General features: G+C 47.1%; 1 protein-coding gene across 2 annotated transcripts in view; it reads right to left on the reverse strand.

Annotated features, from left to right (window-relative positions):
- Positions 1 to 13,109, reverse strand: part of PIK3C3 (phosphatidylinositol 3-kinase catalytic subunit type 3) — a 167,490-nt gene that overhangs the window by 5,343 nt on the left and 149,038 nt on the right. For both annotated transcript variants that reach the window (XM_018576172.1, XM_018576171.1), the window contains exon 24: positions 8,821 to 8,946. In XM_018576172.1, the coding sequence (XP_018431674.1) occupies positions 8,821 to 8,946 (126 nt within the window). The remainder of the gene's footprint in view (positions 1 to 8,820; positions 8,947 to 13,109) is intronic.

Consider the following 13,109-nt stretch of genomic DNA (forward strand, 5'->3'; position numbering starts at 1 on the left):
CCCCCCCCTCCCTTGAATGTTGCCGAGCATACATACACCTGACAATTACATTCACCGTGGGACTAAATGTCAGATTTGAGGATAACGAAGAGTGGCCAAAAGCTGCCCCATAAGAGTGAGCAATGCTTCCGAGTTCACGCATGACCTGACATAAGTGCCATGTTTCTGTTTCCTAGCAGGAGATAATGAGCGCCCCCTGCAGTTCTCCGTACTCGTTATGCCGACATGATGGAGAATCTCTTGGTGAACCTATCCTGTGAAGGAGCAGAATATCTACTGTGCCTATCGGAGATGTGGATGGTCCCGGCTTTCTGACAACTTACTCAAGGAAGGGAAATATCTCCTTACCCATAGTTCTCCAGAAGATATCTGCTCAACTATGGGAGCTCCAACAAGGCAGAGGCACCATGTCATTAGAGAAAACAGGAGGGGGCTTTAGTAAACTCTAAATTGATTTTGGAATATAGAACGAGAAGATCAAGTGGAGCATTCAGTAACTGTAGTCTGTATGAACAAAGACCTGACCGGTCCAGTTAATTAGTCCAGTGGCTTTGCCTAGGTTGAGATAATGTATCAGTCTACTGCAGGCAGGAGGAGGCATTTCCTAAGTCTCTTCTCCCCTGGTGATCAGTCTACTGCAGGCAGGAGGAAGCATTTCCTAGGTCTCCTCTCCCCCAGTGATCAGTCTACCACAGGCAGAAGGAAGCATGTCCTAGGTCTCCTCTCCCCCAGTGATCAGTCTACTGCAGGCAGGAGGAAGCATTTCCTAGGTCTCCTCTCCCCCAGTGAACAGTCTGCTGCAGGCAGGTGGAAGCATTTCTTAGGTATCCGCTCCCCCAGTGATCAGTCTGCTGCAGGCAGGAGGAAGCATTTCTTAGGTATCCGCTCCCCCAGGGATCAGTCTGCTGCAGGCAGGTGGAAGCATTTCTTAGGTATCCGCTCCCCCAGGGATCAGTCTGCTGCAGGCAGGTGGAAGCATTTCTTAGGTATCCGCTCCCCCAGTGATCAGTCTGCTGCAGGCAGGAGGAGGCATTTCCCCGGTCTCCTCTCCCCATGTGATGAGACTGCAACATTGTCATTTTTATTTAGAAAAGTGATCTGTGTCAGACATTTGTGAACACAGCAAAGAATTGCACAGGAACTAAGACTTACATGATTGTGTCATCTCTAAGCCGGTGTTCTGTCGAAAACTCTGACTCCTCGAGATCTCCGACGACGTCAATTCCGGTCTACTTACAAGTAAGAGGTTCGGGTGAGTAGGCTCTACCCCGCGTGCGTCAAACTTGGTGTGGCCTTCAGATTGGCACAACAGTGCATAGAGAGCTTCATGGAATGGGTTTCCATGGCCGAGCAGCTGCATCCAAGCCGCACATCACCAAGTGCAATGCAAAGCGTGGGATGCCGTGGTGTAAAGCACGCCGCCACCGGACTCTAGAGAAGTGGAGACGTGTTCTCTGGAGTGACCAATCACGCTTCTCTGTCTGGCAATCCGATGGACGTGTCCGGGTTTGGTGGTTGCCAGGAGAATGGTACTTGCCTGACTGCATTGTGCCAAGTGTAAAGTTTGGTGGAGGGGGGATTATGGTGTGGGGTTGTTTTTCAGGGGTTGGGCTTGGCCCCTTAGTTTCAGTGAAGGGAACTCTTAAGGGATCAGCATGCCAAGACATTTTGGACAATTTCATGATTTGGGGTGGAGGAACTTGTCTGGCCTGCACCTCAACCCGATAGAACACCTTTGGAATGAATTAGAACTGAGACTGCGAGCCCGACCTTCTCGTCCAACATCAGTACCAGACCTCACAAATGGTCCAACATTCCCATAGACACACTCCTAAACCTTGTGGACGCCTTCCCGGAAGAGTTGAAGCTGTTATAGCGGCAAAGGGCGGAGCCAACCCAATATCGAACCCTACGGACTAAGACTGGGATGCCATTAGAGTTTATGTGCGTGTAAAGGCAGGCGTCCCAATACTTTCGGCAATATAGTGTATATTTCATGCCGTATTATTGATTGCAGAGCTGCTTTAATTGTGTATTTTAGATCTGTCTAGAGTTCCTGGAAATGAAAGGAAGTCATCAGATGTAAAGGTGACAGGATGCGCTCATTTCTTCCCTGGGAATATGTAATAAATATTGTCAGGGTTACATATGGGTTCCTCTTCTCGGTTTCTCACTTTTATTCCTGGAAATATAAAATAATAGACTGCACGTAGCGGTGCCGGAGAATTAAAAGCAATAAAAGTATGAGGAAGAGAGCAGTAATCAGGCCGCTGTCACGCTGCGGAACAACAGTCAACAAAGCATACGTTGAAGCAGATTTGTCATGCACCGACTGGCTGCTTCCTCGAGCGTTTCCCGTCTTGATTGCGGATTTTATGGCCGCACTATATTCTCAACTGCAATCCAGCACATATGGGCATGACGGCACTCACAATAGAGTGTCCGCCAATGCTTCAAGGACGCCTTGGCAGAATAGTTATTGGGAGGACGATGGGGGGACGGACTCTGGACTGAGTCCAGCACATGGCTAGCCTGTTCCTTACCCGGCACTTAAAGAAGAACTCCAGGAAGAAACATTTATTGTTAAAAGAACTCCGGGCATTTAAAAAAAAAACCTTTAGCTAGCCCCGCATTGCAAGGGTTAAGTGCTCGTTTTGTCTAGGGGAGTCATTTAAAGAAGATTTACTCACCTGATCCCGCGTTTCACTGGGGTGCTAGACCAGTCCCCCCCACCCTCTTCTCCCCTGGGCTCCGGCGGGATAAGGACCGTCAAGTCTAATGCAGACCCACTGACTTGCATTAGACATGAGGATGCTAAGGGACATTTCAGAGCCGGAGTGGCGGGGTAGAGATGTGAATGCCGCATTCCGAGGGACCAAGGATCAGTTGTGCATGCATTTGCTTTGAATCCCCTGGACCAGTGTTTCCCAACCTGTGTAACCACAGGACCCACATTTGACCTTGGTCATTAAGTCGTGATGCAAGTTGCACAGCAATGGAACGCAGTGTGGGCCGCTGTGTTGGTATGAAGCTCCATCCATATGTGCATCCACTTGTACAGCTTCCTTGTGCACCCTGTAGAGGTGCCGGAAGCCAGAATGCGACATTGCTCCGGTCCACCTCTACAGGACACGTGAGGGAGCTGTAAGCAATGAACATATGGATGGAGCTCCCTCGCGGCCATAGCCTCAGCCCACCCCACCTCAAGCTGACACTTGGCATCGGGCAGCATATTTTAAATAGCTGCTTGGCATGAGAACTGACAGTGCTGCGCTAGGGGTAGGCAGAGGGGCCTCTCACGTAGAAAAGTGGAAGGCACGTGGAGACCCACAGAACACAAGGTCACGACCCACCAGTTGAGAACCAAGGACTTAGACAAAAACAGGACTTAAAGGAGAACTATGGGGTTAGGGCTTTCCCCCATAGTTCTCCTTAGGGTAACGGGAGGACACAAACTAGCGTCCTCCCATCACCCTAAGCTCAGAATACCGCGAGCTACAGCTCGCTGTATACTGAGACGCCGCAGCTGAAGCAGATCCTGACAATTATGACAGGATACACCCAGCTGCGTGAGTGACAGCTGGCTCTGCCTATGTATAGGCAGAGCCAGCTGTACCCGCCACCTCCCCAGTCCGTTCCGCCAGTCAGTGCTGGAGGATCGGAGCGGGGAGGGGGGGAATCCAGTCCCTCCCCTGTCAAGGCAGAGAGCCATGACAGAATCGAGAGGTGAGCGAACGTCGGTATGTGTTCGCTCACTTCCCAATCTACTGAGCCGACCTGTGACAGTCTCATTGTCACAGGTCGGCTAGAACTATGAGGTGAGTGAAAAGCACTCACCTCATAGTTCTACTTTAACCTTTGCAGTGTGGGGCTAGCCCTTAGTCAGCATTACACAGATAAACATAGCCACCGGGAGTCTGTTCACAGGGGCCCGCAGCCAGCGTAAGGGATATGGCAATGGCAGCAAAAGGGTTAAATGCCATGTCAAAGTATTGTGTTGCACTGTGCTGCTATGGAGCAATCTCTAGTAGAATTGGAGAAAAGCAGTCTGGAGCCAGCGATCGATTCAGGCACTAAACCCTTCTGAGATCCGGCAAAGCTGCTCGTTCCTCTTTCTGGACCATAGTGGGCTACACGTGGAGCAATGGCAGGCTGCATATTGGGCATCAAGCGTCTAGCCCTCCAGCTGTGGTGCAACCACAAATCCCATTATACATCTGACTCGGAGTCATGCCGGTGGTTGTCAGAGTCTTGCAATGCCTCATGGGATCTGTAGTCCAGCAACAGATGGAGGCCCAGAGGTTGCCAACCGCTGGTATAGAGCAGTTACTTTTTTCCGCCATGGTACCCTCACCCTTTAAAAGTAAACAAGATCTTAAGGTTTCCCAGTCTTAAATGTAAAAAATGAAACTGGGGCCCCTCCAAAATTCATACCAGACCCTTATCCCAGATAGGGGTCTGGTATGGATTTTAAGTAGAGGTGCACAGAAATGGAAATTTTAAAACCGAAACCGAAATAAAAAAAAATGTCAGGACGAAAACTATAACTACAATTATGAATGAACAGGAGGTGATGTAGATCACTCCCATTCATTCATAATTGAGGATATAGTTAACATACCATATCCTCAATTATCTACACACACTCGGCATTCACTGATCACTGATCGTGTGTGTACCCGCTCTCCTCTCTGACACGCTGTCACAGGAGGCTGATCGAGCGGTGTAGGGAGGAAAGCCCAGCCTCCTGTGACAGCGCAGTCTCCGCCCCTACACCGCTCTGGCGCACTGTGATAGGTGGCAGAGCAGTGTGGGAGGAGACGCCGGACGCTCACAGCGCTCTCCACTGCAGCGCATGGCCGGCTGTCACTCTCTCTTCTCCCCTATGGGACATAGAGCTGCGCCCAGCGGGGAGGAAAGAAATCATGGATGCGCCGATGTATCGGCAGGAACATTTAACTTTCAGCATTATGCCAAAAGTGCCATTTTCGGCTGATATGTTTCGGCGGCCGATATAGCGGTGCATCCCTTTTTTTAAGGGGAGACCCCATGCAAGAACCCAAATGGAGGTCATCCTTTCACATCAAAGCCCCCCCCCCCGGCCGTCATAAGGAGACCCTCTTCATATCAAAAGTGCCCCTTCACATCAGAGCCCCCCTGCTCACATTAGGAGACTCTCTTCATATCACAAGCACCCCTTCACCTCAGAGTCCCTATCTTTCACATCAGAAACTTGACGCGGTGTAAACATTTTGAGGGAAGGTATGTGCAGCTGGGAAGGGAGGCATTTAACCAGGGGTAGGCAACCTTGGCACTCCAGCTGTTTTGGAACTACAAGTCACATAAGCCATTATGAGATTCTGATAGCCACAGGCATGACTCCCAGAAGCAGATGCATGATGGAGGGATAGTTTGCCTAGCCCTGGTTTAGACCATTGATGCCCAATACGCAGCCCATCATTGCTCCATGTGTGGCCCACTATGATCCAGACTAGGGATTCACCGATATATCGGCTATAGTGAATAGCCCGTACAGCAGCCCTTCGGTTCGACTATGGCTGATCCTTCGGCTAGCTTTGTGAATGACCCCTTTAGTGTTATGATGTCATCGTGGATGTCATATGCACTTTCTGTGACTCCTGCTGAAGTGCCGCATGCATTGAGCTGAACCTGTTACTTTGCCCAGCAGGGATTATGTAGTTGATCGGAGTTTAGTTTTTGGCAAAGCCAACCAATAATCAGAACACGCCATTTCCCAAAAAAAGAAGACGCTCTATGCAAATCGGATATCAAGTTGAGTCTTTCTATAAATATTCTCCCGCTGACGGCTCATCATTACAGAGAATTCACATTTACTCTAATTAAACCAACAACACAAAGGAAAAAAAAAAATCTAATTAGCTGCTGACGAGGTTTCTTCTCGGCTTCTAATAATTACAACCAAACAAATCATTAAACTGTCGGCACAGGAAAAAAATAAAACTCCTTAAATCGCGCACGGATCCGAGATGCGGTCTACGCCTCTTATTTACCGTCTCGTTAAGCTGCCGCTCAGGGCTTAAATGAAGGAAAGCAAACGCTTTCTAAAAAATAACTGCAAATCAAAACAATCCCACACACCGTATTCTTATAGTTTTCTTGTTATTCCTGATCAATTACGGGCTGATTATTTTTGTTACGGAAATGAAGTCAGAACCATTTTATTTTATTTTCAAGATAAACTCCGGGCACAGAAAATGTATTTAAATATATAATTATATATCAATAGCCATGAAGGATATAAATCCACTTTGTGTGCACCAAATGCCTTTGTAAACTCATATAAAAATAGCAATGACGTATTTTCCTCATGCAAGAAACATGTGTACTCCTCCCTGAATCTCGGTGAGCTTTGTGTATTTGTTCCAGTTCTGTGCAGTAATCCAGTGTGAGACTTTGAGCTTCCTGGTCACTGCTGCCCTCTCTTCTTGTGCAGGGTGAATGGTCTTGTCTCCACCCCCTCCTGTAATAAAGACCGGTCACTGCTGCTCTCTTTCCTTGTGCAGGGTGATTAGTCTTGTCTCCGCCCCCTCCTGTAATAAAGACTGCTTACTGCTGCTCTTTTTCCTTGTACAGGGTGATTAGTCTTGTCTCCGCCCCCTCCTGCAATAAAGACCGCTCACTGCCGCTCTCTCTCTCCCCTCGTGCAGGGTGACTGGTCTTGTCTCTGCCCCCCTCCTGTAATAAAGACCGGTCACTGCTGCTCTCTTTCCTTGTGCAGGGTGATTAGTCTTGTCTCCGCCCCCTCCTGCAATAAAGACCGCTCACTGCCGCTCTCTCTCTCCCCTCGTGCAGGGTGACTGGTCTTGTCTCTGCCCCCCTCCTGTAATAAAGACCGGTCACTGCTGCTCTCTCTTCTTGTGCAGGGTGACTGGTCTTGTCTCCGCCCCCTCCTTTAGTTTTCAGTAGTGGTTCAGACCTTCTGGGTCCCTCCCGCCGTTCTGCCCTCTGTACAGACTACGTACAGTCCAGTGAGGATGAGATGTCACTACACCTTTAGAAAGGTAATTACTGGATGTATATGCTGTGTGGCTATTGAGGAATATATTTGAATCAACATTTTTATACCAGGAGTTCAGTTGTAAGGGTCACAGCCATTTTCTCACTGAGTAAAAACCATGTCATGTTTTCTTTAACTTGTACCATCGTGGGGGGGGGGGGGTAATTGGTGGCCCATATGGGGCATATTTCCTACCAAGTGACTACCAAGTACTGCAGGGTCATCATCTACAAAGCATTCAAGAAACTAGCTGGAGGAGGGGCAGATATGGCGCCTGTTCTCGGGGAGATAACTGCCTGTCTATCGGTGGCCTCACTGTCAAGGGACAGGGTGAAAGGGAAACATAAAAATAAATACATTCAGTCTGACCTTCTGCCACAAATTTAAATTCAGAGATAAAACATCTAACCTCAGAAAATATACAGACACCACTGTCAGACAGCACAAGGACAAAGGGCGGAGCCATGAAAGTCATTGCTTTACATGTCAAGGAAAGATTTGCATGGCAGAATCAGGACCTCTTTCCTCCTGCTGGGGATCCCTCTAGTGATAACTAAAGATCTATATAGAGGAATCAGGACCTCCTTCCTCCTGCTGGGGATCCCTCTAGTGATAACTAAAGATCTATATAGAGGAATCAGGACCTCCTTCCTCCTGCTGGGGATCCCTCTAGTGATAACTAAAGATCTATATAGAGGAATCCGGACCTCCTTCCTCCTGCTGGGGATCCCTCTAGTGATAACTAAAGATCTATATAGGGGAATCAGGACCTCCTTCCTCCTGCTGGGGATCCCTCTAGTGATACCTAAAGATCTATATAGAGGAATCTGGGCCTCCTTCCTCCTGCCGGGGATCCCTCTAGTGATAACTAAAGATCTACATAGAGAAATCTGGGCCTCCTTCCTCCTGCTGGGGATCTGTCTAGTGATAACTAAAGATCTATATAGAGGAATCAGGACCTCCTTCCTCCTGCTTGGGATCCCTCTAGTGATAACTAAAGTTTATATAGAGGAATCAGGACCTCCTTCCTCCTGCTTGGGATCCCTCTAGTGATAACTAAAGATCTATATAGAGGAATCAGGACATCCTTTCGCCTGCTGGGAATGCCTCTAGTGATAACTAAAGATCTAGATAACTGCTTCACCAGCTTCTCTCCAGCATCTGTACTGGAGAGTGACAGAGGAATGCAGAAATGATGTAATATAATCACTTCCTGCATTCGGGGACAGGAGAGGAGGTCAAAGGGAGATCGTGTACTGAGCTCCCTTTGATCTCCACTGACAGCGTTGCCGTGCCGGTCCCAGCCGCACCGGGCACAGCGAACGCCTGATCCCTTGAATGTAAACAGCCATCGCTGGCTGTTTACATTTCTAACAGTTTATCCACTTGTGTGCGCGCTGAGCGCCGCACACAAGCGGGGGGGGGGCAGGACGTCTTAAGACGCCCTCCCGCTCTTATAAGGGTGCTGTCCGGCCATGGTTAAAATTGGCTTTAAATACAGTTTATCAAAGACTGATGCTTGTGTATGCATGATGGCTAAGATGACATTCCTTACCCAAAAGTGCCTTTCTTGAAGTGCTTGCTGGCACATCAGTTGGTCAGGCATCAGATATCACCTCCTCAGCCATATACTATAAAGCGGTTATGTAAATGGAGCAAAAGGAAGCTCAGCACTGTGCGGGGACTGACAGAGAGGCAGCCGATCTATCTCTGTCAGGTTATCGGGAGGAGGAAGGGAGTAATGAATGTTGAATAATGGCCGGCGCAGGGCAATCTCCTACCTGAGCGAACTTGTGTATCTGTTCAACCACTGCGGCAAAGAGAGCGTTGACGCTGTCATCGATGAGCGTCTGCATGTAATGAACAGCTTCCTCGTCAGACAGATCCAATCTAAATTTATCCTGTACCTGGAGGAGGAGAGAGAGGTGTGAAAACTTAATGACAAGTGGAGAGAAGACGCAACACAACGTGAACAATTTTCCCTGTGAGCAGAAGTTCTTCCACATGAAGCAATGACCTGATTTAGCTGTGCTGGGCGGCTCGTAAAAGGTATTTACAGAATTCTAAATGTTCTTTGTTTTTAAAGGAACGTAGGGTCAATTCACAAAGCCAAAACAACAAGAAAAGGATACCGAGATACTGAGTACTCACCCAAATGCTCCAATACTTACCTTTGATACCGGAACTTTCGGTCAGAGGAACATCTCCCTCTGACAGGCAGTGCCGAGGGAGCATGGAGCCGTCTTCCTTTCCAATCAGGAAGCCGGGCGGTGGGGTATAACCCGCCTCCCTGATTGGCTAGGAAGCCAGCTTCACTTGTTGCTAGAGGGCCGGGATTCCTAACCAATCAGGAAGCCGGGCAGCACGTCATGACTCGCCTCCTGGGGGGAATCCAGACTGAGGTGAGTCTTGCGTGGAGCCTCCCTTGAGATCAATGACATTTTAGACTGGGGTGCCTCGAGATTTTGCACACTTTTAAAGGGTGCCGTGACTGAAATAAGGTTGAGAAACGCTGATATACAACACAGTAATGTGCTATTTGCACAAGGTAATATAGTAATATCTAGTATTGTGTTCCGCAGCCCTAGTGCATGACCTTTAGGCTTGCCCCATACCACCTTCTGACCTGCTCTTCTGGTCATTTCTGTTGATTGATTACTCTATGATGCACCTTAAGCTTCTTTTTTGTCACCAAAATATATATACTGACTTCAAATGGTGGGTAATCAAAGCTTGGCGGTGGAAGACTACAATGCAGCACTGGATACATGTACCAACAAAGCCGAAAACTTGTTTACTTGCTTACGGATTCCTACAACTAAAAGTATTATACGCATGCACTTAGCGACCTGCAGACAACATACACTCGAGTCACGTCAAGGCGCTCGTGTGAAGTTTGTACCCGAAACAGGGAAAGAGAAAAATGAGTCTCCTAATTAACAGAGAAATGTTACTCCGCAAACCCATTAAAGTTCCTCTATCCCAATTAGGGCAGACAGAGAGGACACAATCTCTCCTCTGCAGCTTCAGGCTTTCTGTGACCTCGGTGAACTCTGCCTGAGCGGGAGGGAGGTGAAAAATGCAATCAATGCTATTATTTTGATGAAAATTACATGATCCCTCTCCTCCATGACAAAGTTCTCATGCAGGTTATCTTCTGGGCCCGTGTATTTAAGAGATCTTAAAGCGCTCGCGAACTAGAGGGAGGCATTAATGTGATGAGTAGTGTAAAAACAGCCGACTGTGACATACAGGGTCACTGCAGCAGATATGTGTTCTTATTTATTTATACAGAGATGGCGGTTCCACAGACTTCAATGCATAGTGCATGGTGGCATGCCTATAGGAGCTCCTGGCAGGTAATGATCAACAATGGGAGACATGGGATTTGAAAATATTTGGGATGTCTAAAAGCAGTCCAACTGAGGGGTGGGCAACACACTGAGAATAAATATTCTAAACACTTGCACACGCTGCCGCAACACCTGATTTACAGTGCGGGGGAATTCTTTTCAACTGGCACCCTAAAACACCTAACCAGCTCATCACAATGCATTTGTGTTTTAGGGGATCAAAATACAGTTGACCCATTCCATACTGCATAACAAAATGGTGCATTTCTGGTTTATATATATATTATTATACGCTGGCAGCTCATTCAGAATGAGCGGGTTGCCTTAAGGCAAGGCACACACTGATGTGAACAGGTCCTTAAAGAGATCCTGTCACCAACTTAAGAAATTGCAGTTAAATACACAGAAAAATATGCGTAAAACGCTTTTCTTGGAGTTAATTGAGGGACACAGTTTCAGAGACATTTAGGTTATACTGCTGCCTACAAGAGGATTGGGACACCGGCAAACAAAAAGCTCTGACCTGTTTGGTATAACCCCACCACTCCCAGGACGGCTAAGTTTTGTAACAAAGCAGGCTGAGAGCAAGGTCAAACACAGAGATGAAACTCCATAAACTTCAAGAAAAGGATTTTACATTGAGTACAAAAAACTATTTTCTTTCTCGTTGAGAGACATGGGATTTGGAAATATTTGGGATGTCCAAAAGCAGTCCAGCTGAGGGGTGGACAACACAGCAAACAAAATGCTAACAGGCCCATTAAAGAACAATAGAAAAAAATGGGGACTACTTGCAGCTCAAAAAACTGTCTGAAGGACCTTACCCCAAAGCTGGCATCAGGTGAGAACAACATATTTACCTGCTAAAACTTAGACAACGTGTGAATAGAAGACCAGGTGGCAGCCTTACAAATCTGGGAAACAGTTGTCTGATGCTGAAAATCCCAAGAAGCACTCGCAGACTGTGCATCAACAAGAAAAGGTGGAACCTGATCCTTGAGACCATAGGCTTGAACATATACAATGCCCAGCAATAATCTGTCTGAGCCACCAAGAAATGGTGAAGTGAGACACTGGTTGGCATCTGCAGGGACCATTTGGGATGATAAACAGTCTGTCTTCCTAACGGAAGTGAGGTAAACATGCACAGCTCAAACTACATTCAGACAATGAAGGGAAATCTCTTTCTGATGAACAGGAGCTGGACAGATGGATGGAAGTACAATGTCCTGGCTGAGGTTCAAGGCTGAAACCACCTTAGAAAGGAAAGAGGCTACTACCTTGTCTCTATATAAGTATAAAAAAGACTCTACAAGACAAGGCCACCAGTTCCAGACATATGACTCGGAGAGATGAAGGATACAAGGAAAGCAACCTTATGAGAAAACTTAGAAAGGTGAATATTCTTAATAGGTTCAAAGGGACAATCACTGTAATACCCTCCATCCCAATCCTGGGGAGCAGATAAGAAAGGGGTTTCAGTGGAAGAAAGGCATACATCAGGCTGTACGGATACCACAAAACCATCAGAGTACCCACTGCTTCTGCCAGAGGTTCTCTGTACCTGGAGACAAACCTATTCAGTTTATTGAACCTGGTTGAAGAAGTCCACCTGCCAACTGTCCATGGCTGGAATAAAAAGGACAGACAAGGCTCGAACCTTAAGTTCCAACCAGGCCAGAATTCTTTCTACCTCTCTGTTTAGTCTTTCCAGCTTGAGGTCTATGCTTCTACCGCTGGGGTAGGCCAGTATTCTTATCCCCAGTGACATCCTTAATGAGGGTGTCCAATATTGCTCTGAAGATACCTTGACCCTCGAAGGGTATGTGCAGAAGACACTTTTACATACCTGCTCTGCAGACTAACCACTATACACTAACATGAATGTTAGTGCATACAAACACAATTTAATCCCCAATTTGTTTAACAAAATAAAAGATGAGGTTGTGTCGAGTGAATGGATACCAGATATGTAAAATCAGGAAATCCACATTGAACCACCACAGCTAAATCTCTGAAGGCACAGGACTGAACAACTGTCTCACAATGGATTTACCTCAGCTTGGAGAGAACTTCTCTCACTGTCCTGTTCTGTCTATAGCACAGGAAATAAAGGGAAACCTTCTGAATAGGACACAGATGGCAACAAAATACATTTTAAAAAAAACAAACAAACTGATAAGAGGTTTTATCCATTTCTTACTCTAATCAAAACAAAAACAGCATTGGCTTTTATAAACGTTAAAGCTGAAGTTTCACCTAAGGCCTCTTTTACACAGGTGGCCTAATCGGGTCAGCCTGTCAGTTTTTCAGGCGTACCCGATAGGATGCATAATGCTTGTTTATGGGCAGCTGGGTCTAAACGGACATTAGTCCGTTTACACTCAGTTACCACTGACTCCAGTCAGGTCCGTAAAAACAAATACGGTAGAACAGAGTTCCGTTTCGCTGGACCTGATCGTGCCGCAGTGGGGGTAATCTGACACGTGTCCACTTACATCCGACTCCCCATTATTCAAATGGGATCCACCAGACGTTCTTTCCTTCATCGCAAGCAGTGACATCCAATCTGTACCGCTCCGATCAGGAGGGGATCCGTGCACAGATCTCTTCCTGATCAGCCCATGTGAAAGGGGCCTTAGAAAAAGTTTTTTAAATATTTTGCATATTAAAATCTGCATTTTTGTCAGGAAAATACTTAACCCCTCCCCCCCCCC

Source organism: Nanorana parkeri, unplaced genomic scaffold (assembly GCF_000935625.1).
Source record: "Nanorana parkeri isolate BGI_ZX_2015 unplaced genomic scaffold, ASM93562v1 scaffold58, whole genome shotgun sequence".
In the NCBI taxonomy this organism is placed as follows: domain Eukaryota; kingdom Metazoa; phylum Chordata; class Amphibia; order Anura; family Dicroglossidae; genus Nanorana; species Nanorana parkeri.